Consider the following 27,861-nt stretch of genomic DNA (forward strand, 5'->3'; position numbering starts at 1 on the left):
GCTGTAAAAGTCTCATGTCTTTCCCAGATGCATGTGAAATATCTACCACTCCCACTTCCTGGTGATACCTGTACAGTGACACTTCATCTCCATTGTTGTACCACCACACTGCACTATCAAACCCTTTCTGTTTTACCAGTGCAAGATTTTTGTTCCAAATTCTCCCTTTACCATTAAAAACTACATTTCCCATTTGCTTTTCCTTACATGTTGCTGAGGATTTTTCTTTCTATAATTATTTGAATTTTTAAAAATAATTAAAATAAGGTTTATGTGAAATGCATAAATTCTCTACAAAATATGCATAATATTATTAAAAATTTACATGAGAAGCTGAACATTCCCAAGGCTGGAAAACAGCCGAGGAAGACAAAGTTCCAGTTCTCTATAATTAGCAAATTGGAAATTTTTGGTTACTTTCATACATGGAAAATGGGAAAATGAAATTTTGTTTCACAGTAATCACATAAATCCACTTTTTCTACTTTTAGAAGCTGTGCTTTTATTGAGACTTTTTATTAAAATTCATTACATTTTGTACTTTAATTCAAGACTAGAAAAATTAAATCTCCAGTTTGCACATGAGAAACATGAAAATTTCCACCAATAAATACGAGAAACTAAAATCTCCATTTCTAAAAGAAAGCAAAACCAAAACCCATACACTGTGCAAAAACACTCAGTGCAAGAAATTCTCAAGCCAATCTTTATCACCTTCCTAACCTTCCAGGCGTTCTCACTGTCCTTGACTGTGCCAAGCCTTTGAATTAAAAAATCTCTCTCTAGGAGTTGTGAAACTAAATGCTAGTCAAAAGGTGAGACAACAGGCAACTGTCAAACCTGCTTCCCACTATTTCTGTAATTGCTGCTCAGGAAAACTGAGCAGGAGACAAAATTAGCCCTATGATTATTATATGGAAAGATTATTTCTTCTGACACCACTAAATCAGTCCAACGCCATATCATGCTTGGTGAGGGAAAGGTAGATGGCTGGAAAATTTCTGTGTTCCACCCCCTCTCTCTCAGCAAGCAGAGAAGAAAAGCTTCTGCATAGAAAAGTATGAATTTTCCTATCTTGCAATCAACAGGAGCCAGGGAAGAAGGAAAAACAGGTGAGGAAAAACAATCAACAAAGACACGGAAATAAACACGCTGGAAATCCTGATTCAATACTTGCATCTTACACATCTCTAATACAATCCTTTTTATCAGCTATGTTAGTAGGAAATATCTATGACAACTAACCAAAAACAAAAATAAAGAAAAGAAGCAACAATTCCAGTTTGCTTATGCTTCTCAAGACTAGAGTAAGACTTTCAAGAACAGCCATAATAAACCTGATGTGTTGTTAGACAAAAAGGGGCAGCTGAAGTTATGAAAATATTCTCAAAAAATTCTGAAAAAACCCCCACCTTAACAAAATACACCTTTTTCAGCCTTTCACATGGAAATAATGTTTCATCACGTGTGCAAATTAAGATTCACTTCTAAATTCTTCTAATTAATGAAATGCCAAAATGGGACAGAACCATTCCCAACAACTTGTTCCATACATTACATGGTGCCAACCAGTCATGTTATAACTTCAGCAGCAGTTCTGTCTTAAATTTTAGTCGAAGACTAATTAGTTTTAGTTGATGACTAATACTCTGTGACAGAACAACATGTCTTGTATTTTATGCCCCTAGATGCAAACTCTTCAAATATCTAGAGGCAGATTTTCTAATACAGCCCACTTTTTGAACAACAAAAACAATACAAAACTGAACTTTTTCAGTCTGCTCAAGGTGGTAAGTACTATAGAACAGTGGAGGAACTTTCTATTTTTAATAATATTTTTAAATAGTTATCAATTCCACACTTTCAGGACTTTGCTAATACGAAGAGTTGTTAGATTTAAAAAAGCTTACTTTAGAAAAGCTTCCAAAAAGCACATTAGTCAACGTACCATCTACTACTACTGTTATACTTTCCTGAACTTAGCTCTGGAATGCAGGTATCACACAAGGAAAATAGCCTGACAAAAAAGTTAGTGTAGAATTGCTGGAGAAAAATTTAGTGTGTTCCTTATTGAAGGCAAGAGCTTTTTTTTGTCCCTTCTTTCCTACAATTGTATCATTAAACACAGAGTAAAGCAGGCAAAGAGGAAATTAATTTCTAAGGAAAAAGTCCTGAAGGCATCATTCCTTGGGTGGCAACAGATGTGATTCACAGAGCAGCAGAGATTTTTTTGTTGCTGTTTTTTGAGAAGCAGATGCAGATCATTCTGATCCTGTATTACTAGCCAGCAATTTGGACCAATACCAGCAATCTAAAAAGTCCAAAACAAGAAAAAGCAAGAAAATTTGTGCAGCAGAAAAATTAGTAACTTTGTGAGAAATTAAGAGATGAGTAACTTTTCATATAATTTGAGCATGCTGTTTAAGCTATTTGCTTAAACAGATAAAAAGTCAGTGTAAATGTGCACATTTCTATGCAAACTTTAAGGGAGATCAGGCCTAATCAGTCTAATAATTAGACTGTTGACAACAATCTGGAGATACATATTTTTTTCAATGAACCCTGGAAAAAATAAAATCTGGCATATAATAGAAGAAGAAGAAGAAAAAAACTCATGGTAAGCATACATAGCATATGTCTGCTCATTCAGCTGCTCCATTTGTGAGTATGCCATAAACACAACCTACACAAAACCTCAAACCAAGGAAGTCCCAGTACAACCCATTCAGAATGAGGACAAAGACCAAGAGAGCTGAGCTAAACCTCATCTTTCCTGGGCAGAGGGTCACAGTGGAGGTAACAGGTAACTTAGGGGCACTGAGTTAGGGAGTCCCACTCCTAAACCATGCTGTGAAGAGCAGTACCTATTTCCTCTGTGCCTTCTGCCTCCCACAAGCACAATACCTGTGCATTCAGCAGTGTAAGAGCAACACCATGCTCGCTGGGTATTTTCAGTGAATGGGAGTCCAACAGAAGACAAAAAGTAAGGATTCCTTAGTCTAGAATCTTCCAGTATGATGTCTCAATCAAAACATTTCATTTCTAGTCTGCTCTACTCACCCTGCAAATCTAGTGGTACTAAAAATCTCAAGAGGCAGAGCATAAATATAGATCCATCTAAGTGAAGGAAGGAGATGTTATTCCATCAATTTTTTTAATTACTCCTCTCTAGTTGCTTACACTGACGAGTAACATTCTAATAGTACATTACATTAGGCACATTTAACAAAAGCCCATATACACCAACCTCTAAAACACAGATTTTCCAAAAAATTCAAGAATCCCATTCCTCTATGCATCTGTTCAATGATTATATCTGTTAAGTATCTCATTTGGTCAAAAATACCACTAAAATGTTAATTACAGAACTCAAATACAAGTACATTCATTAGTAAATAACTACACTTGGAAGACTAGATGTTTGTTTTAGCTGAACACATTGGTGGTTATGAATAGCAGGTGGATTTCTAAACCACATCCAAAGAAACAAAAACTCTTATTAAATATTGGCAAACATCTTTTTTTTTCACCATTGGAAATTTTCTGTACCCTGGAGACCATGAGAAACCATGCTCATGCAAACTGCTACCCACCATCATAATGGATGATGCCTTTCTGTCAAAGTTATATGTGATTCAAGTCCAAACAATGTGGCAATATGGGTAATGGATGCTATAATTAAAATGTGAGTCCTAAAAAACTTGTTGCTTTACTGGGTGCTTTTAGTAATGGCTTTGTTCTACATGAAGATAAAAACTCCCTAACAAAGGAATTAATGTATTGCTTTAATAGGCTGCACCCTGAGTTAAGTTTTAAAATTTATGAGTTCTCTGCAGCATTGTTCTTTAAACAATGGCATTGTCAAATGCAACCAGTGAGAAGATTAAAGTTCTCCCAGCAGATTAAGTACAAATTATCTGTCCTCCTGTTTCAGCATCATTTGTTCATTTATCACATAACGTCTAGTATTTCTGGTCAGTGTCAATATGCTCTGCATCCTTGCAGTTAACAGATGTCTTCTCTTGTCGAATGAATTACTTTATGTTTCACGCACTGGTGGCCGCAGATGTGTCACTATAGCAACATCATTAATTTCAGATCTTACCGGAAACATGCACTCCAATCAAACCTAATTATACCACATTGCTTTCTTGTCCCACAATAAGGAAACTATAATGCAATTATTGGGATACTTCATTTTCTATTATACTGTGGCAAATGAGAGAGCCACTGTGATGGACGCTTCTTGTCAAAAAGCTTATTGATGAAGCACAAACCCAATTTACAATCATACAAAGGACTACCTTGCAATTATGTTAGTAATGCAATGCTCCTTAGACTCAACAACTAATTCTCAATCATTTCCAGTGAAGCTTGGGCCACAATATAAGACTTTTGCAGACAGTTCTCTGGATTTCCTTTCCTTTTCAGTACTGAGAGAAACTTTGCCTGTTTACATTTAACTAAATCAGCCTTTTAGCGTTGCTTTTTGGTAGCACCCACTTGGGCAGATGGCTGCAAAACTGACTCCCTTCTTTATCCTCTGACAGCCAGGCCTTAAGTGGGCAGAACAACAGAATCAACTAGTTTATATGACTAGAAATGAAAATTCAAATGAGAAAGTGCCAAGACCAGCTCTTAAAAACTGTATAATCATGCAATGTCAATCATGGATTAAGAGTACAGACTTTGTTCATTATCTCACAGTATTTTTCACATTTATCATAAAATGCATAATGAAAACAAATGTATTCAGGAAAGGAAACTGGAAGCAGCTACCAATATACTTGGGTAAAAAGTACATTGTCGATGTGTTTGCCCAAAATGAAGAACAGTTTAGAATTTGCAGGGCACTTAAGATTATTAAAACAGAGCAGTGTTTCCCATCTCTGCCAGGCAGTCAGTGGTGAGAAGCTGGTGACGTCTCCAGGACTCCTGGCTTATTTTCACTTCCATGAGCTTTCAGCTGACAGTCAGGTAAAAACACATAGGGTGAGACTGCTGACTGCTCCTTTTCAAAACACTTTGAAACTATTGCCCTAGAGTATGGCCTTCACTTTCATTTTTACATCATTATTGTACAGATTCTTCCACCAGAGCTCAGCAGACCTCAGTCCTCTGAAAAGCCTTTGAGGTTGAACACCAACAATCTGGAATCTCAACCAGCAAAGTTTAAAAGTCTACATTGGTTTTGGTTAGAAAGTAGTGGTTTGTAACTAACTTTAGAATTTACTTTGCAATTTAACTTTACTGCATTGTTTTGAAAATAAATTATTTTTGAACACACTTTTTCCAAACATGCTGTAAATTACATACTTCAAGTCTTCAATGTGACAGCACTCAAAGTTACATAAATTATCATGATGAAGGGTGCAATTAAAATCAATAAACAGTTGCAAATACTATACAAATCATTAGGTAACTGAAATAAGACTTGTATAACAATCATTCACTTGGTCTGAAGAATTGCCACACTATAATTAGCAATGTACTTTCCTTTTACAAAATAGAAGAACATTCAGATGTATATAGGATAACATATGTGCCTATAGAAGAAAAAAGGAAAGCGTGTTTTGAGAAAGTGACGATTTATTATATTTACCGTTCATTTCGAATATGCAGTAATGGAAGTGTTAGCATGGGAGGGAATAGAGAACTATTTAAAAGAGATGGAGATATAAACTATATATTATGCTTTTGGAGCAGTATAACAGAGGCAAACCCTGCCTTCTCCAGCAGCTTTTCATGATTTTGAACTATATTTTACTTAAAACCAGTCAAAGCATTCTTCAAGTTTCTCCAGAAACAACTTTCTCTGTTCAGAAGTAAAGCTTCTTTAAAAATACCCATATACCTATCAGAAATTATTTATTCAATCTCAGAAAGAAACAAGAAAGTGTAACACAAGTTATTACTCCTTCACACTCTCAGTACTTACCTTCTGATCTTGGTAAGGGTTGGGGGTACCAGTACACCAGATGAGGTACAGTCACAGGTTGCAGTTATGAAGCTGAAATCATTCAGCAGCTCTAGAACTGGTCTTGGCAACATAAAGAGTAAGTAACTTCACTGGGCCAACAGATATCGTTTTGGAGGCTGATCTTGTGACTTGTTTACTTATCTTACTTATTATCATACAATATTGCAGTAGTAATGAAGTGCAAAATAAACCAGCATCCTGAGTGCTATTCCAAAGTCTTTTCCGAGGAAGACATATGGTACTCTTACTCATGCTGTACAGTATCCTCTTGCTATAGAAGAGCTGTTCCCACTGGAATAAATCAGAGTACTACCAAATATTGACTTTGACATCTAATTATTGACCTACCCAAGCCTATAGGTACTTGTAAAAGAACTCAAGCAAATATGTAAAATTTTACTGAGAAACAAAAATCAGTAGTCTAAATCTACTCTTACCTTAGCATATTCATAGAATTACATTTAGAAATTTTATAAAAGTTATCAGATTTCAGAATGGTAACCTGATATACCTGTTTTATCCGTTAGTAAATAAACTAATCGTCCCAACTCTTCTGGTATGGTGCTAGTTCGAACAACTGTTCCAGGAATATTGTCATCTTTCATAATCATCCACCCATAGGCTGCCTTACCCATGTCCAAGTTGACACGTAAACTGCAAAGGAAATTTATACCATAATCAGTGTGAATATTAGGCAAAATGAAAATGATAACCATAAAAATAACAACAAAAGCTCTTTTTTGTATATCTGAAAAAAGAAAGATCTTAAACCTATGTGCATGAAAATTTTGGAAGAATGCTTTTTTAATGTGTTTGTAGAGTACATATCACACACAGGCTTCATCTGAGACTTTTAGAAGATATGGCTATACCAACAAATGCAGTATCATGCATTCTGCATGAGACAGATTCCAGCACTTTGTGAAGACTCTTGACATAATTACATTACTACTCTTATACAGAGGGATAACGTATAGCAAAAACAGATTCAGCAAGAACAGATTCAAGTTTTTATCTACTAAAAAAAACAGAAACACCATCTAGGTTCTCTTTATGATGTGAAATTACAAACATTTTTGTACCTTTTCAAGTCACTTGTGGGATTTTTTTGTTTTATAAAAAACAACCAACAACAGTATTTCTTTAGGATAGTAGAACTATATTTGTCAATTGCTCTTTCCCAAAAAAATCAATTATATTTTTGTCCTTTCCAAATTGTAGCTAGAGAGGGTCCATTGTAAAAGGAGAAAAATGCAAAGCAGCAAAATGCACCCTCGTGATACCACGTTGGCATGAAGTAATCTTTGGGCTGCTCACTAACAGAAAATATGCAATTTGCAGCAAGTTTTACTGATTAGACATAGAAGTCCAAAATCAAAAGTATGTTTTTCCAGTTCACTCTGTGCATTAATTTTTTAATATTTCCATGTCTTCATCACATAAGAACTAAGATGGACCTTGTATTCCTATGTTACAATAAAAAAGTCTTCACTCATTTAATCACATTAATCTTACCCATAATAAAATGTTCCAACACAAAATTCTATCCACCTTGTTCTAAACTATTAAAAATGCTACTTTCCTCTGGCTATTCACCATGTTTCTGTTGCCATGTCAGAGGAGCAGTGACTAAAAAAAGGCATATGTTGGTTTCTCTTGACTCTGCTCTAACAGAAATACTGAAAAGACAGGTAGGACAGTAGCTACATGAACTACTGAGGTCACTTAGTCTGTTCAGCCTGAAGAAGGGGAGACTGAGGGGAGACCTCATCATAGTCTATAACTTGCTTCTAAGGGGAAGAGGAGGGGCAAATGCTGATCTCTTCTCTGTGATGAAAGGATCTGAGGGAATGGCCCGATTTGTGTAAGGGGATGTTTAAATATTAGAAATATATTGAATGTTAGAAAAAGTCGCTTCACCCAAAGGATGGTTGGGCACTGGCACAGGCTCCCCAAGGAAGCTGTCACAGCACCAAGCCTGACAGAATTCAAGGTGTGTTTGGACAATGCTCTCAGGCACACGGTGTGACTCTTGAGGATGCTCCTGTGCAGGGCCAGGAGTTGGACTCGATGATTATTATGAGTTCCTCCAATTCTGTGATTCTGCAAACTTTTTGTAGCTAAGTTGCTATTACAAGAGTCCCAAGTTAAGCAACAGGTTTATAGTAATGTAATTCTTAGAACTGTTCAAAGGTACCTATCAAGGGCAAAATACTGCTAATGTACTTCAGACATTTTTGTAACAATCCTGACACCATCCTGACTTAACTGCATAACAAAAAGAGCAGCTACCAGGAATTTTCATCCTTCCTCTTGGAATCACAGCAACAGATTGCAGATTACCTGAGGTAACAGTGGAGGGAACAGTGAGTCACAATCTGCACTATCCCATAAAGAAGAGATGCATTTAATTAGAATTGTGAGAGCATCTGAAATTTTGACACACGCTGAAAAAAAGTTTATTCCACATCCCCTACCTCCTGAATTTGTACAGCAGAAGACAAAACATGTTGCCACAGAAAAGAAACATACGTTTTAAACACAAGATTTACTATTTAGGATGGTATTTTATGCTTTAACTACATCTTATTTTCCTACCATAATCATCATCATCTGAAAATTATCCTTCTCTGTGGTGATATGCCCAAATTAATCCTGCAATATTTTCCCTAATTTCATCTGTCTTCAGACATGCAAATACATACAACAAAAGGACAGACAACAGAAGGAGGACTCTACAGATTCTTTTTACTGAAAATGCTACAGTGTAGCGAGAAAAATACTGGAAGGAACTTGCCTCACGTGGTTAACTACAGTTCTACCCTGTAAGAGGGTAAGAATGAGTAAGAACTCATTCCAGAGCCAGTACTGTGCAAACTGCATTCTTATTATGCTTGTCTGTTAACTTTCAGAGTGAATATAAAGACCAAAGTAACACACCTCACATTGAAACCAAAGGAACAGCAAAAGCTTTACTCCTCTTGGGGATGCAAACCTGCTAGTTAGCCAGTCAAGTACAAAGGATGCCGTCTAACTTGACAAGAGATACCCGAGCACACTTAGTTAATTTAAAAACAGATGGACATTTGCTCTAGCCACGAGCAAGTGGATTAACTGAATGATGAAAGCTGCTCACCACCCCACTTCAAAGAGGCATTTAGGCTATCTACCAAGACAGAAATTCCGAGATGAACACTCTATTTAAGCACTTCAGTCTCAGGTACATGGCACACACAGAGATGTCCAATGGAGATCTGCAGCTGCTCAGATAGAAAAACTGTGCTTTGGTAAGATAAAATTAGAAAAGGCTCCCAAAGCTGAAGTGCAGCAGGCATCTTTACTTGCACTTTTTATAAGCACGTTTATCACCTGGTTTTGATGTTCTAAACACTCCATGCATTTAACTACAATATACTTCAATATAATTTAAAGGTAAGGAAAAAAGAAAAGAAAACAAGACTCAAGCTTCTCTTGTTGAGCAGCCAGGAGAAAGCCATATTTCAAAGTATTATGGCATTTTAGGAATTACTCTAGCTTTCCAGCATGCACTGCTAAGTAGAACAGAATGTACCCCCTTTTTGATGATGGACCCAATAGCTGGCACTCCTGGTCTATAGAGAAATAATGTCTCCCCAATGACTAGGACAGTCCAAGACAGCCTTCTGGCACACAGAAAGATATTGGGTATATGCTTGAATTGTTAAGATAAATAAAGAATTAAATGGGAATAAAAATGAGTGCCATAGATTTTTTTTTTAGTATTAATTCTAAAATTTGCACACTGTATCCTTTTCTGACTTCTTTCACTTAATGCTTTTTGTCTTAGAGGAAATCTTTATATTTGAAATCATTGTAGCTGTTGCTTAGCACATTATGGAAACTGATGCAATACTAAAAATGCTGATGGCCTATTAATAGTGAGTTTGCTTTTGAAACTAGAAACCTCTCCAACAGAGCTTCACAGGAATGGATAAAAATACTTCACTGAAAAGTCCAACAATTTTTACATAATAAAACAAGGAGACACTAAGCTTACTCAACATAAAGCTACTTTCAGTGCCTGATAATATTAGCTGTAATTTCTCATATATTCTTTGCGGACATTAGGAAACCTCATTATATAAGCAAAACATTTTAAATTCACCATTTTTCAAATCCTTCTCAATTTAATCCAAATTAACAAACTTCAAACACATCAGGTATTCATGAAAACACACAGAACAGCATCCAACGTAGCATTAGCAACTGTTGCATTAGTAACACTAATTTTTAGCAAACCAATTAACATGCAATATTTAGGCAGAGTATGTTAATACAGGAATTTGAAGGCTGTTGCAGAGAATGAGCATATTTAGCAAGCACAGAAATATGTTTCTGGTCTCTCCACCTCAGCACTAGTTAACCTAAAGCAGGCAATCCTAAGGCAATTTTTATCCAGCTTGGGGATTTATTCCATTAAGAGCCAGGGTTTCTCTTCAGTTCAGCCTCAGGACAACATTTCAGAATCCACACTGCTTTTAACTACATGTTAAAAATGAACAGCTCTGCTCTTATTCCCTTAAAAACAAGACCAATATTTTAGATTAAACATTCCTATTTACAGGATTTCTAAATTTCTTTTTTTTTTTTACGAATTGTAATGATGCAAGGTCCCCTTCTAAAGCTGTCTGATTTGGGTTTTTTTTTTGTCAAAAGAACAAATTTGCCAATAAGCAAAGGCCTTCACTGAGAAAGTTTGACAAATACATTTAGAAACTCCAGTAACATGCTACCATTCATGACTCAGTGAAAAGCAATCAAGACCTAATGAAGGTAGCAAGGACAATTTTGTGAACAAAGTGATATTGCGTCAATAAAATTCAAGTATGAATTTGACTAAAAGTTAGATGGTAGGTTTTTCTCCTAACTTCCTGAGCTTTCTGTATATGTAAGAATTTTGTAACCAAAACACCAGCACACTGCCAGAACTCCAGGTACAATACGACTACCCAAAGTGGTATCTACTTTTTAAAAAAGGTGAAGTATTTGAGATGTAGTCTTATTTTCAGGACTTCCTTCTCTGTGAAAATGAAACAGATATTTGGGTCCCATTATTATCCAAAACTGTAGCAAATCCCCTATGGCTACATCCCCTAACCTTCTTAACATATCCCTGCTTTCTTGAAACAGCCATAAGCTATAACTGATATATGCATTATTCAAAATGTAGGAAAAAAATTGAATAGTTTTTAAAATATTTTTGGTCAAAAAACAACCAAAAATATTTTCAATTCAATATGCCTGGAAAGTTAAATCTTCACAGAAATTGATTTTTTGGAGCCTAGTAACTGGTATTACCTGTCATTAAACAGAAAAAAATAGAACAAAACAGAAGTTACTTAATTTAAGCACAATATCATATAAAGATCTAAGCAAATAAAAAACAACCTATAGGTCATCCTTTCATTTCCCCATCTCTCATATTTTATTTGACAAGGAAAATGGAATATAATATTCCTTTCTGTTTTGTCCACTACATATTTTTTTATTTAGCTTTTTTTGCTATCTGTTTGGCACTCCCAAGAAGAGCCTCAGAACTCAGTTCCTGTTTGCTTCATAACTGGTCTTACTACTTCTCTTTCACTAATTTTTCTAAGTTTTGCCTATTATGTGAGCATATAAAAGAAAATTAAGGAAGGTACACATAGCATTTTGCATGAAACACTGAGAGTGAATGCAACTTTAAAAGAGAACTCAACCCCACACACACGATTAAATATTTGAGGCAAAAAAAGTGTATCAACTCTGTACTGCTATAGTGACTGTGGTACATGCAGTTTTTCAAGGGCCAAATGCAACCCAGATACAGATAATTACATGTTGTAACATAGACAGAACTTCAGAAATCTAGGGAATAATGAATGAAAAAATTTATCTGTGAATTTTTTACAGGCTTAAAACACAGAAGAATGCAAAAAAAAAAAAAAAAAAAAAACAACCCACATGTTGAACAAGCACCTTTGCCTAAGAGATGTAGCATGTGCAGATGAGAGCGACAGTGATCACTTCCTATGAAAAATGTTTCTTTGTTATGATCACATTTACCAGCTCAGATGCCATCCTTCATTAGGCCTCTTATACCAACGTGACAATATTGATATTGGAGGTCCAATACAAATAATATTTAAAACTTGGGGGGTTTTTTTGGTATATTCTACACAAATTCTTGTATTACTTGCTGTAAAACCAGAAAAATAACCTAGAAACAAATAGGCAATGTTGCAAGATTTGAAAGGAGAAAGATTTACTACAATAGATCACTTTAAAAATGACTTCTTTTTTAGACTGATTGTGCTCAGTATTGTGGCCAGTCCTGTTTTTTAAATATCTGTAATAATGATCTGGACAAGGGGATCTAGCTCCTCCTGAGTAAGTTTGTGGAGGACACCAGGCTGGGTGGGAGTGTTGATCCACGGGAGGGAGGGAGGGAGGCAGGAAGGCAGGAAGGAAGGCAGGAAGGCAGGAAGGCAGGAAGGAAGGAAGGAAGGAAGGACCTACAGAGGGGTTTGGACAGGCTGTGTCAATGGGCAGAGGCCACTGTATGAGGGTCAGCAAGGCCAGCTGCCAGGTCCTGCCCTTGGGTCACAACAAGCCCAGGCAGCTCCACAGGCTGGAGACAGACTGCCTGGAAAGCTGCCCAGCAGAAAAGAGCAGAAAAGGACCTGGGGGTGCTGGTTGGCAGCTGTTGAACCTGAGCCAGCAGTGCCTAGGTGGCCAAGAAGACCAATGGCACTGGCCTGTATCAGCAGTAGTGTGGCCAGCTGGAGCAGGGCAGTGATTGTCCCACTGTACTCAGCACTGGCCAGGCCACACCTTGAATCTTGTGCTCAGTTTTGAGCCCCTCACTACAAGAATGCAGCACATTGAGGGGCTGGAGCGTGTCCAGAGAAGGGCAACAAAGCTGGGGAAGGGTCTGGAGCACAAGTCCTATGAGGAGCAGCTGAGGGAGCTGGGGGTGTTTAGCCTGGAGCAAAGGAGGCTCAGGGGTGACCTTACCACTCTCTACAACTGCCTGGAAGAGGGTGTAGCCAGGAGGGGGTCAGTCTCAAAAGGAGACAGCGTCAAGTCACACCAGGGGAACTCTACATTGGGTATCAGGAAAAATTTCCTCACCAGAACTGTTGCCAAGCATTAGAACTAGCTGCCTAGGGAAGTGGTAGAGTCTAGATCCCTGGAGGTATTTTAAAAGACCCATAGATCGGACTAGCACTTAAGGAAATGTTTTAGTGGTGGACTTGGCAGTGCTGGGTTAATAGTTGGATTTGATGATCTTTTAAGTCTCCTCTAATCTAAATAACTTTGATTCTGTGTTTTTCTGTGTAGCATGAATATCAGACATTTTAAGAGAAGCAAAAATCTAGCTCAGGCAGTAGTACAGCACCACACTGGACAGTGTAAGACAGTCCTAGCACAAGAGAGACACATCTTAACTTCCGCTGCAAAATTAATTGGTAAAATGTCATGAAGCATCTCATAATGTTTTCAGTCTCTATAGAGATTGCATTATATATCATTATATGGTAAAGCACAATACACTAAATGTGTATTAAACCACTTGCTTAAGCCACTTCAGAAGCAGCTCTTTAGCTCTTCCACACTGAAACCTTTGCATCATATATCTAAAATATATTCTGTCTCTCTGTGTGACACTTCATGTACTGATACTCTTACAGATTATACAGATAATCTCCAATAAAGCAGAAACTACAGCATGATTGAAAGCAGCATAGTTGCTTGTGGCTATTAGCCTGCAGAGGTGTGAGTTCCCTGCATCTCAAGAAAACACAGAAATTCATATCTGTATGATCTGGGATTTGAGAGGCTATTAATGAATTTCAGATATTAGACACCTAGCAGTGTTTTCCTCACTGCCCTTGAGAAGAGACTGACATAATTTGAAGGATTTGATTTAAGTGCTTCTCTTAAAGATCCTGAAAAAAACCCAGCTGGGAACCACGTAGTGCCCCAAAACTTTACTACTTAAGTGCAAGGCAGTTCCTTCCAGTCATTTGGGACAGCTTCTTTTGGCAGAACAGCTCCGTGACAAGGAGCCTCAGGGTGTACAAAGCAGAGGACAAGAGACATTTCAGCTTTTGTTCACATAAAAACTAAAGGATCCTTCTAAAATGATGGCTGATTAAGCCCCTGTCAATCCAGCTGTAAACTGCTACTAAATATAGAGCTTGGGTGATACACATTTTTAACAGATCCCAAGTCAATATCTTATCATTTTATGGTAAATCCTCTACAGTTCCTAATAGCTAAGCAGAAGCACATACAGCTACACGACTCACACGTCTGTACGTGAAGCAGCAATTTCACCAAACACTGGCTAATTATCTTGAAAAACTTCCCTGGCTACATTATTTAGTTACTTGTTTATTTTTTTAAACAAAACCCAAACATACAGAAGACCTCAACACATAGTGCAACTCACTTTGTCTTTCAAGGTGGCAAAGAAGACTGGACAATGAATTAACAAAGTCTGCTGGTGATGGAAGGGATCCAGTTTGTGGGGCAGTGCCATCACTAAGTCTTTTCTTTGGCCTGGGCTTTTTGAACCATTTGCTATGATAGCTCAGATGAGCTGATAAAGACATGTTAGTACTCAAGGCCAGGGAAAAGAACAGAGTCATTTTGTGACAAGGCTCTCTAACAGCCTTAACATCTTTCCTACACCCATATACACAAACATCAGAATTTTCATCTCAGTAGCAGCTGGTATCTTGCACCCCATACTGATCAAAACCTCTTATATTCTCTTGCACTTGTAATTCAAAAATCTTCCCCCACCCAGGCTGCTGGCTTTTCATTAGCATGACTGTTATTGCCCTCTGACCCATGTAATTCAGAAAACAGACAATCCAAAAAATACAAGTTGTTCAACAAAAGCACCTTACTAAAAAAGTAAAGGTGACATCACAGACTTAAGAACTTCCACACTGGTATCACAAACAGCAGCAGCATGGACATACTTGAGGACACACACACTGGCTTGCCATGTGACAACCACACCAGGTGATACAGTCCAGTTGGCTAGAATAAGCTAGAAAAATGCCTAAAAATGCTAGAGAACATGGAAAAACTCAGCTAATGGATGAAGATAATCATAGTGAGATTTACTTTGTTTTGAACAGTCTGCCAAGGACTTGCTTTATATCCTCTTTCCCTGATAAATCTTAAGAAATTAAAATAGCTTGACTTTTTAGGGCAGTAGATTTCTGGAGGTGTGGGGCTGTTCAAAGCCATTTTGTGCATAATGATTCTAACTTACAAACAGTTTAGAGATGGACTGAGCTTTTGATATCTGTTTATTACTACTTTTTCTCCATTTTTCTTGATTCCTTGTACACCACAGAATGTGTGCAATGTTGGAAGCTGATTTTTTGAAGGTGAGGGGTGGTAAGTGTTGCTTATAGGGGTGGTTTTTATTTTGCAGTGCTGTTGGGGTTTTTTTTACAGTTCTTTTATGTTCATACTTCTGTAGTCTTATATACCCCACAGTAATACCCTGCACAGTGAAGCAACACTGATCTAGACGAGTATTTAGGATGCAGCTGAAATACAAGGAACCAGCTTCTTTCTGAAGCATCTGAAAAGTTCCTCTGCCTATTAATGACAGGAGAGGCTGCACAGTGATCAATTAACCTCTATTAACTGTATCATCATCTTCCTGATGATCTTCACCAAACATGTCAAGCCAAAATCTGTTTTTATTGCATACCTGGAAGTTCCCTTGCTCTGCAAACCAAAAGCCAAACAGAACTGCAAAAAAGTTCCACAATTAGAAACTTCCTGAATTCTCTAAAACTATCAAGCAACACATTTCATGTTTGCCTCAGTCCAGATATGCTTTGCCTCTACCAGTGAATCCTAATCTCTGACATTTCATTTAAATCTTTAAGTTAATTATTTCCCCCACATAGCTATTTTAAAAATAATGGGAGGGTACAACATCTGGTGCTTGGATGTCATTGGCTTCGTAATTTTCGTCTTTGAGAGTTTACACTCAAAACACAGCCTAGAAATTAAGTCATTCTCATGCTTAACATACAGAAGAGAGGAAGGGAAGTGTAGTCAAGTCTGAACACCAGCATGATTGAGTTGTTCTTCTTGCTGACAGTGTGGGAAGCAACCCTGTATTTATGAAGATTCGGGTTGAATAAGATTTGGTAGAGAAACAGATAAATCTCTAGGGAGGAAAGCATTCTGTGATAAATTCCTGTCTGATGAACTAAACCAACCTTATTCTCTAATACTTTTGGTTTTTATATTGTCTCTCACAAGCAATTTTAAATTGGATTAGATGCATACTAGAAGTTATTTTTGGAAAAAAGCTATTCCACAAGTCCACTATAGAACTCTTACATTGAAAATGAGCTGCTCAGTGAAAATGTTTTTTTAATGGCATATGTTGAACTTTCAATATAGAATAAAATTTACTTACAACACCTATATGGCCTTAATCTTCTTGCATCCAGTAACAAAGACATTAAAATGATTAAAAGTTGTCCTTTAGTTAGAAATTATCCCCTTTTTTCTCCTCCCCTGGAAGTTTTAAAGTACATGTGTGGTAAAACATAGACTTAACCATTTGAATGGAGGCCTTTTTGCCTCTTCACATGGATAAATTGCTTAATACTCAGTAACTGTGTGTGTATGGGGTGGGGTTGGGGGCAATATGATTGAACAGCATCATTCAAGCAGTAAAGGAGTTATGACAGTGACAATGTTTAGAAAGATATTCCAAAATTGTGGTTCCAGCAGATTTGCCAGAACCTTCTCCTTCAACTTTCCACAGAATCAGTTTCTCTTGCAACACAAAAGTACTCTAAAAATAAAGTCCTAAGTTATAAAATGTTAAAACAGAGGCTTCCTGAGCATCCCATTGGTCAAATATGATACAATTTCCTTCACACAGACATGTACTTTAAAAATGTGATCACAGTAACGTGTAAGTAATGTAAACTTAGATTAAAAGGCCTAATGAAATCCTCCTGCTATTTTTCTTTTCTTTACTATGTGAACTTAAATATTGTGTGCATGCCTGAGGGGACAGGTCTTAAATCTAGCTACAGTTTAGATGCTGATAACTCTGGCTGATCACTGGGCTTACTGAATGATGTATCTCAAACTGAACAGTTCTAAAGAGGATCTAAAACTAACAATTACCTTAATCTAAACACTGGGTATTTTAACAGGAAACAGTATGTCCATTTTGCAAAGGCAATACCCATGCAAAGAAAATAATTCAGTTCAGGGGCACTGTTCTCACTTCTGTGTCCACAGAAGACTTGATTACACACATGGATATTATTTCGTGTTCCAGTTTATCTGCAATTTGAATATACAGTACTCATGCTTAATGAATTAATTAATTCAGGGCAAGTCTCTACTTGGTTACACATTAAAACTTCTCTCATTGTAAAAGAGCACTTACATTATTCAGCCATCCAATTTAAATTAATCATTATTGGGGTAAAATGTCTATATTTTAACCAGATAAATGGAACATTTTTAGTATTTAAGGCATTAAAAATAAAATTCCATAACGTGTCTAGCAGTTCATTCATCTGCATGCTTCCTGAAACCATCTTCTCATATACCTTGTATCCTTATTAATACATTTATGCTAGCAAAGGATTAGATATCCTGATTACTCCAGCAAGATGAACATTATACAGAAAAAATACAACAGTATTGTTTTCTGTACAGTGATCCTTCAAGAATCAGCAGATTTGCTGGCACCTTCTCCTTCAGCTTCCTGATAAGATCAATTTCCTTTGCAATGAGAAGCAAGTATAAATTTCAAGAAAGCCACATACAGTAAATTTAAGCAACTGTATTTTGCTTTCATTCTTCTACCTACCTGATTGGGATGATATAGGAAAACAGGAGGAGGAACCGGAAAAGGTTGCGATACCACGGGCCTACAAATCCTTGCAAAGTGACCATAACAACTGAAAGTGCAACTAAAGCCAAAAACAGGGCTTTGGTCAGTTGATTCAGCTCCAGGTCCAGCAAGCCAACCTGGAGGAAGAAAAAGAAATTGAGTTAGTCAGGAGTTTTTCTTAATTTATGCTTCTGCAATGCAAACGATTAGCATTATTTGCTTTGGTTATTCCTACCTATTAAAAATCCATGCACTTGCAACTATTAACTGAACTTTGATAATTGCATTGATTGTTATTCCTATGCTTGCACACAAAAGATGTTCCCTGGTTTTGTGTCAATAACAATTCCTAGAACCAATATGAACTGTCCCAGCCAAGTCTTTTGAATACCTTCAAATCTGACACATCCCTTCTCCATTCCTTGTTCTAGGACAGGAACACAGAAGGGCAAGGAGAAAAGATAATCACAGATGAACAAATGAGCAGGGGAAATTTTCTTCTGTCATGCTTCAGCAAAAATACTGGCACAGGGTATTACCCATTGACTGCTAGAAGATCAAATACCTTTAGATTCAAGAACCAACAGGCACATGGGACAGAGCCTGTGACTTCTTATTCATGTGACAAGTGCACTGCAACTAGTCTCTGTGCTCTCATCCCACTCTGTAAATCTGAACCAATGCCACAGAAACGATTTTTAATTGTATAAAGCTTTCACTTATCCAATATAATAATAAAAACAACAATCAAGTGGAATATCCATTTTCAAACCAATATAGTGAAACAGGGTTTCAACTGCACATGAATAGAAAGGTATTTGATTTAGAAACATTTTAAGTACAACATTAGGAGAAGCTATCCTTCACCCACTGTTTCTCATGAAAGAAATATATTTAAGCTATGTAACTAAGACTCTCACCATTTCAATAATGTATGATGTAAGCTAAGGTATTTTTACTCCACTTTTTGGGATGGCCTAGTAGTCAGTAAAATATGTGGGAAAATTGTGTCAGGAAGAGTTTCCTAGGCCCCATCACAGATGCCCCTTTTATCTCCAAGTCTTGCCAGTAAGAGCAGTAAAACATAACACTTCCTTAGATAACAAACAGGCTGAAAAAGAAGCACTTTAAATATAGTTCTTAAAAATTCCAGCAATCTTGCTTACACATGGGCTGTCCCTTCCCTAGAGAAGCAGGCAGCTGAAGACCACAGTGGCTGATTTATCAGCTGCATTTAAAAAGCAGCACAACGAGGACAAATATCTTGCAATTTCCGCTGCTTCAACTACTACATAGTTTATGCTTGAATTATTGAGAAAAATAGGTTTTTGGATTAAAATGAAGAAAAATGAAGCCAGGGAAGTAGAGCATGTTTCAAAGCCCAGATCTTTTTGCGTTGACAAAGGCAGCCTAAGTTTCAGGCCTCGCTGAGGATCAGATGAAGTCATTATTCATTCAGTCAGGGAAAAAAGACTCAATTACCTCAACCTAAAGATGCTATCAATGAATGCAAAGTGCATATTTTACTCTATTCATCCAAATCCCATTAAAAAGTGAAAGGAATGATTTAATCTGGCCTTCTAGAGTTGGTCTTTTTTTGTAATAAAATAAAGAATCACTGTCTTGCAATATGCATAACTACTACCTCACACTTTTTTTTCCCCTGCATCATGGTAGTGAAAGCCTATCTCTCCCCTCTCCACCCCCCATAAAAAACCCCACTCCAGAAGAGAAATGAATAAAGAGCTTCTTTGGAAAGAATGCCACTTTTAGGACAGAAACATTAAATTTAGTCCACTGCGTACTGATATGTAGCTAACTCAAAGCATCAATACCTTTCTAATTGATGAAGACAGATGTGAATTTAAGTTTGGGACCCAAAAAAACCATGTTTGGAGAGGAATTATGACAATAAAAAAGTCGATGCTGAAAAACTTTGACACTATAAATCTTTTGTTCAAGAACACTTGATTTGCCACTAATAATGCCATTCTTTTAAATACAGATCATACTATTGGCCATAGTAAATGTCAATGTTTTTCTTTATTATAGTAAGTGAAGGCAATTGCAAAATTCTACTTAAGAAGGCACACAAAGAAAGTAAGTTTTAATAGAAATGCATTCTCCATTTCTCAAAAACTAGTTACTCCAATGTACTAAAAGATACTTAGTTAGTTTAATTGTGTGCCTTTCTACTTAAACAATATCTGCAGTCAACTAATGAAACACTGTTGAACTATCCAGATAAATTTCATGTAGAAAATCACTAATATTCTCTAAAATTCATCTGAATATTGGAAAAGTGGATAGACTTCATTTTAACTAGACTGTGATTTTACCAAAGCATTTGTAAAATATGCCATCTTACAAATGTTACTTCTTTTCTTTGGAAAATAGTAACTAGAATAACTATGAAAATATTAGAAATAGATGAATTAAGAATTGCAGTAATTTTCCACGTTTATTGCTATTTCCCATATTAGTAAAACAAATTTTCTTCTACTTGTCATAATATTTGTTCTATTTGAAACAACTTAACAAAATTAAACACACCACTGGAAATTTTAATCACCAAGGGAAAATTTGTACATAATGTCTAAGAAAACCACAATAGTTTTGGAAAAGAGCTGTTCTAGGATAATGAAAATGAGCACAATAATTGCCTGTATAATTTAAAATGCTACTAATGGCAACAGCCACAAATCCATTTAGCTCCTCTTTAATTTATGCACAGAGTTTTAAACAGCTAATGGTTTTCAATAAAGTAATGGCTTATACCATCAATTGTCTACTTGTGTGGTAAAAAAAGACAAATTTTTAAAATACTTCATATTTGAATGAGGCAATGATTCAAAGTCTACACTTTACATTCTGGGCCACAAGGTATAATTCATTATCTTATGAGAAAAATCTTAATTTAATTAAAAAGCTGAAAACAACAAGAACTTTTCTGGTTACTGAAATACAATCTGAACAACAATATTGTTGTTCCTGCCCTAGATGTTTAACTTTTAGGAAAGGTTATCTTCTGAAGCTATTATTGTAGCAACAGAACAATTATTTCAGCACTATAAAATGTGTATTACTTTGAAAATGGGAACTTTTAAAATGCTAGAACACTGATATGCAAAATTTGATAATTAAATGTTATAAAATGGCAAAGATTTCTCAAAATAGTCTAGTGCAGCCATTTTTTATTCAATTACAGTTTAAAGTGCATTAGAAATAATTGCTCACGAATAGCCTTTAAATGTCCTACTTTAATACTACTGAAGTATTAAGGCACAGTCTTAGGACAGACTTCCCCCTGCAACCAAATTCCTCCGCAAAGGTAATTATATTTCAGTAATCAGCCTGGTTCTGCACTGCCAAACACTACATTGACTACAATGAAATTTCATGGTATGCATGTTTGAGAGGGACTTGGGTTTTAATTTGCACTGTAAACACAAAAATTTTCTTTCCTATTCTTAATACATGCTCTGAAATTAATTTATTAAGCCTTGAATACTAGTATATTATATATGTTTCCATTAGTTGTAGCATACACTTAGAGGTAAAAGGTATGTTAGAGTAAATACTTCAAAAGACTAAAATTCAAATAATACATCTTTCAGCTTCAGGGTAACAAAAACAAGGTTTGCCTAACAAAAATTATTAGTAGCATTCCATCATTTATAAAAAAATATATATATTTTACTGTACAGTCAGCTGCATTTATCCAAACCTCCAAGACCTTCTTCAATAATCTGTTAAACCCTCCCCATAGTCCCTGGAAATAACAGATTACTAATCTGTGTTTAAAGGCTAAATAAAGTGACACATCCTTATCTAACTACCTTAATCTTTGACACTAAAACCACAAAGAGCAACTTTGGAATCTGCAAATGTTTCTTCTTTCTCAAGTCTCCTATGATTCAAAGACTTGGCTGCTCAGCAATCCCAGTAACTACATTAAGATAATATAACTATGAATCAAAACAAGTAAATTCAGGTTTAGGAAGCATCTTGCCTTCATTCCCTCTACTCATGCAATAGCCTGCTCAAATATGTTTCTCTACAAACCTGACCTGATTAACCTCAAGCCTACCAAATCTTGCATACAGTATGGTACTCTGTTTAATCAATATCTTCCTCATTCTTTCAATCAGTAGATTCAAAGGTGGGAAAGGCAAAAATTCATAAAAAAAAAAAACATAAAGTGACCATTTAGTAAAAAAAGTCACCTATCCCTGCTTTTTCTGATATCAATTTTCAAACAGTCTCATCACTGGTTTAGCTGCAAGAGCAACAATGAAACCTTGAGAAGATTTTCTGAAGCACTAAAAAACTTTTACAAGTTTGATTAATTTTAGAATTGAGCAATAATGCAGGGGGAGGACTGGTCTACTTAAGTTCATAAAAATGAAATAAACTTTAATTATTTAGTCTACTCCATTTGACTTGTGCAGAAGTAATTACCAGAAAATAGTTCATTTGATTCCAGACAAATTTTCTGTCTTACCTTTGGCAAAAAAATATTCATCCTTCATGCAACTGAACCTTTGTGCAAAGTGAAATATTTGGTATCATGTTAATACTGCAGTTTTATGGAACTGAATTATGTAATTTCTACACTGATTGCAACAAATAATTTTAGATATTTAGTGTTAATTGTATCCCCAAAGAAACAAATTACTTCTCTGTACTCTTACATAAATCAGTCTGTCTCCAATGCACAGATGTTGAAAACAGCAGAAATTTTAGAACCCAAGAAGAAATACAGTTCATTGCCCAATGAAACAGAAGCTCAAGTACACTTTTGTAGTGTTTGGATGCATATTTAAAACCAGAGGTTTAACTGCTCTTAAAAGCAGAATACTATTATTATGTTTTGCAATTACCCTGACTTGCCTGACTTTACTTTAACACTCTATTCATAAATTAATATTTATGTGCTTTGAAATAAACTAATCACTTTGGATGCATAATTTCCTTTTGTAAATAGAAATATCTATAATTCTAAAATAAATAAAAAAAAGAGGACTCACACCATTCTTTCTCTCACTGCCTCATTGCCTCATTTATTCGTCCATTTTATATTATTGCCTTTTCCAGACTCAACATCATCTGAGTCTGGATACTCAAATTGAAGCTTGAGAGTCCTCTCCAGGATTTTAGAGGTGCTTAGCTCTCTCTAGTTGTCTACTGCAATAAAAACTGTAAGTGAGCTATTTCCACAACTGCACTTTGGTAGGGCTCAGTTGTTTGAAGTAAGGCCCTCGTTTTGTCAAATGCTAGTCACAGACTCCATAACCTTCCTAAGAGTGTCTTCTTTTTCAATTGTATCCTAGTTTACCTTAATGCCAACGATTTACTCTTTTTGTAGTAAAAAATACTGTTTCAAATGATCCCAATGAGAGAAATTGAACATGACTCATTCCTAATATCCTTCTGACCATAAATCTGGCTTTCCTTAACACTTTTTTGGCTTGGTAAGCTACAGTATTGTCTCTAAATATTCTTCAATCCGCTGATTTTTCTTAGAACAAGTCTTTACGTGGAGCAGGGAAGCCAAGCCGTGGATGTTTGGCTTTGGCTCCCGTTCGCCCGAAGGCGGAAGGGGAGGCTGCGGCGGGCAGCGCTGCCATGCGCGCTTTGGTCAGCAGAGGGCGCCCGCACCCGCCTGTGCCGCGCGGAGCCACGGCCGCGCTCGGCGAGCGCCGCTCGGAGCGAAGGGCTCGGCTTGGACACTTCGGAGAGAAGGGCTCGGCTTTGAGTGAGGGGCTCGGCTTGGACACTTCGGAGAGAAGGGCTCGGCTTTGAGTGAGGGGCTCGGCTTGGACACTTCGGAGCGAAGGGCTCGGCTTTGACACCTTTGAACAGTGTGCGCTCACACGGTTCTGCTTCCTCCCCAGCGAGACGCTTCTCTTCATACACCTTTACACAGCCACAGTCTGGCACCTTAAGGCAGCAGCAGTCAGATGCTGTGCGACCATATGTTCTCCGACTTTGCTATGTATTTGTCACAAACACAAATGATTAAAATGTGTACAGAGCACGTTAAGAAATCGAAAAGGTTAACAGCCCCCTGAATTCCAGTATTCATACAGGGACTGTGCTGTATTACATACTCTCCTCCTATTAAAAGCTACCAGTTGAAAACATTTTCTCAAGACCACCCATCAATTTAGAATAATTGCTGTCTAAGATAACTAGTCATACTGGAAACTTCAACCAAAAACATTCACACAGGGAAACTCTAATTCATCAGGATTTTTTTCAATTAAAAAAAAAAATTAGGTACACAGCACAGAAAAAAATTCAGTTTCTAAGCACTCGCAACCCTCCTTATATCTGATCAATATTGCTAAGACATGGAATTCCCAGGGGTGGGGGAAGAGCAGGATTTAAAGGTGCTTGATTTTACACTGCAACATTATCTTCAGATTCATATTTCATATGTACCTTTCACATGCGCTTGTTATACCTTCTTTAAGCTCAGCCATCACCAGCTTCAACTCAAGACTTTTCTACGGATGCTGTCATGTAATCGGGTCTTTCAAGGGTCAGAATACAGAATAAGCAGCTTTACACATTACACACTATTATTACAATACCCTCAATGGAGATGGCATTTTTTCAAATCTGAATAGGTTAAAAAACATTATTTACTCTCCCACAGATTAAGATAATTAGCTGTACTAAAATAACCGCAAAATTAGTGCAGAGAAAACTGGTTCCAAAACTTTTATTGTGTAAAATTTGCATATAAATAAATAAATGCAAAAATTTGAGATCTATGTAAAAAAAAATAGCTCAGTAACAGGTACTACTTCCTTCAAGAAAAAAGAATTACAAAAGGGCCCGAACAAATTGACAACAGCCTTCATTTGCATAACTGTTGGAAATAGTAATATACCTTCACTTCAGACCTGTGCCTGAAGTGTACTCTCAGACCTGTGGCTGACTGGTCTAAATAACTTTTTCCAATAGAAAACTGCACAAATGTAGTATTTTCATAGCAGCAATTGCATTTGTGGGTTTTACATATAATACAGTATGTGTAATAATATTTCATAAACGGTATGAGAACCTTACAGCTTTTTCAAAGACATCTTTGAAATTGAATACTGGAAAATGGATGCTTACAGAAATCCAACATTTCTTTACTCCACATTCAAAAGAAGTGTTAGTAACTCATCTCCTCATAGACTATCTCGATTAAGCTATTAGCAGAGATTATTACATTTTGTAATGAGTTTAATCTCACACAGGGCTGGGGTAAGAGAGGTCAGAGCTAAGGTTATCAAAACACATGTCAATTTTTACATTAAGAATATAATTAAATAAATGAAGCTAAGAACCCAGAAAGTCTAAGCTTATTTTAAAATGTCACCATTTCATTTTATCTCAAAATGAAAGTAAACTTAAAAACAGTTGAAAGGATATGTTTTCCTTCCATCTTACTAGAGGGTAAATTCAAAGGTTCATTTTTAAAATTTCTTTCTAGGTAAATGTATGTCTGTAATTACATACGTAAAAGTTAATGAAAGTTGGAAAAAAACTTCAATGAGAAACACTGATATATATTAAGTTGGTGCTTATGCCCCAAAGTAGATGGAAAGCAGAGCTGCAACCTTTCTTCATGGAAATGTAAATGAAGTAATACATTACAGTAATACCGTAGATACAACACACAGATTATTAAAGTGACTGAGGAAACTTTCAGAAATGGATTAGCCAATAAATGCAAAAGAATAAATAAAAATTCTTGAATGGAGAATTAAAATGGGCAGTATGCAGTGATTCAGTAATTGGTGGAGCATTTCTACAACCTCCCTACTCCTCTGATGTGTATACTCCACGTCCATCATTTAACCTGTCTCAGCACTGGTCCAGATACAAAGAAAACCATCCAGGTATTCTTGTACAGGAAATCAGGTTAAAAAAATGAACAGCCACACAACACAAAGCATCTCATAGTTTGTTTCAAAGCATTTAAATCTGAATCCTATTCATAAGGAATAAAATGTAATTTACATATAATAATATTCAAGAATAAATGGAAAAACGTGTGAGAAAGGAACTGAGAAAGAGCATTTTGACTGCATTGAACTTTTGTCTCTGCTCCCAGCTTTTCCTGACTATAAAATCCTGTTAGCCTGCAAACTGAGAAGAAATGTTTCAAAAAGCCTGAGATAGATATTGAAAGAAAAGCTTGGTGTTATTTTTACTTCAAAATTGAATAGAAGCTTAAGAAATGCTCCATACAGTGGGAAATCAGCAATAGTCTCTAAAAGATTAATTAAATGTCAGAATATATAGAAAAATGTCCAAGAAAAGGGAGTGACCCTTCTTCAAGTCTGAGTAGAAATACCAAAATAAATCCAGAGCAAATGTCCACAACCATTTAAGGCACATAAAAAACAGATTTTCTTAGTGAAGAATTCTAGATAAGATTTGATGTGCGACTTCTTACTAATATTATGTAAAGACATCAATTTTCAGAATCAAATAAGTAGAAGAAATTATGACCTGAGCTCTAAAATTTCTGGCTCAATTTAAATGCACTGATGTGTTTACAAATATAACTGTCCTTCTGAAACAACTAGCAAAGTTTTTAGATGAGGAATATCAACAAAAATGTTTTTAGGATGGTTCTTAATTTTTTTTCTTTACACAGTTATATGTTATTCATAATCTATATAATGTCTGTGTTATGAGTGCCTCCTGTCCTAACATAAATACAAAATATGTTTCAAGACAATTAACAGAACATGTTTCTTTGAAATTATTCTTGAGATCATACAAACAAATAAGGTTCTGGAATAATATTTTCCAAAATGTTGTCCATAAAGATCAGAAGTATTTAATTACCTTTCTGGTCAGATATAGAAAAGAGCTGTAAATATGTACAAATGTATATACATAACACATATTATGATTTTGGTACTTAATTCCAAATCTGTTTTTACCCACAGAGAGATTAATATTTCAAAAATTCTGCTTTCCTAAGGTTTAAGAGCTAAATTCCATTATCAGAATTCAGCAATCAAGTGGTGTGTATGTGTGCATATGTGCAGGATGGTGGTTTTATTAAACAAAGCCTCATCTGAAAAACAAAAATTAACTTTATAATATCACTACATTTTCTAGAATTTTTACATCATTAAATTTATCAGCTGAAATAGCTTTATTTCTATTAAGCAAGCAACAACAACAAAAAAATCTTACCATAAAAGTCAACTCCTTCTTTTTGTGTTTATATTCTTCAAGACATTTTATGAACCACTTCATACTTAATGGTTTGCAAGCAATCCCAACAGTTGGGAATTGTGTGAAAAGTTGCACAGATTGACAGATGAAGTGAAAAGGTCTGTATTAATTTTCCAAATAAAGAAATGTACTGAGTGGTATTTCACTATGATTATACTCCAAAGTACCAATTAGAACACATATCAGAAACTAGAGCATGTTGACACTCTACAATAAAGCAAATAATTTCCAGTTGGAGGGGCAGAAAATGTTAATATGCAATGTTCAAGACTACAAGAATCTTTGTAAAAGGAAGTAGCTAATAAGGTTTAATGATGCATGTCAGGAAGCCACAGTATGTAGGGAAACACAGCTGGCTTCATTTTGTAAACTATTTGATATACACATCTTTCTAGTTCACGATTATCAGCTGTGCAAGTGCCACAGGGGACAGTTTAGCCTTCAGATCAGGATATTCTTCTTGTTCTCTAAATTACAAGTAAAATACATTAATATAATATGGTGCTGTAGGCTAGTGCCCTGACTAAAGCTTATCAGCTTACAAAAAAGATTAAAGAACTCTTCTGTAAGATTCAGTTTGAACAATCTCAGCTGAATAAACAGGCTGAAGAATACTGAAATAATAAATATATTTATAATACAAATCTACATGCATTTTTGAATGTCAGATTAAACCCTGAAAGTTACTAAA

General features: G+C 36.0%; 1 protein-coding gene across 2 annotated transcripts in view; it reads right to left on the reverse strand.

Annotated features, from left to right (window-relative positions):
- ATP9B (ATPase phospholipid transporting 9B (putative)) overlaps positions 1 to 27,861 on the reverse strand; it is a 154,607-nt gene that overhangs the window by 31,856 nt on the left and 94,890 nt on the right. For both annotated transcript variants that reach the window (XM_064705159.1, XM_064705157.1), the window contains exons 12-13: positions 17,889 to 18,049; positions 6,492 to 6,634 (exon numbers count right to left, since the gene is read on the reverse strand). In XM_064705159.1, the coding sequence (XP_064561229.1) occupies positions 6,492 to 6,634; positions 17,889 to 18,049 (304 nt within the window). The remainder of the gene's footprint in view (positions 1 to 6,491; positions 6,635 to 17,888; positions 18,050 to 27,861) is intronic.

The sequence above is a fragment of the Zonotrichia leucophrys genome, chromosome 2 (assembly GCF_028769735.1).
Source record: "Zonotrichia leucophrys gambelii isolate GWCS_2022_RI chromosome 2, RI_Zleu_2.0, whole genome shotgun sequence".
Classification (NCBI taxonomy): domain Eukaryota; kingdom Metazoa; phylum Chordata; class Aves; order Passeriformes; family Passerellidae; genus Zonotrichia; species Zonotrichia leucophrys.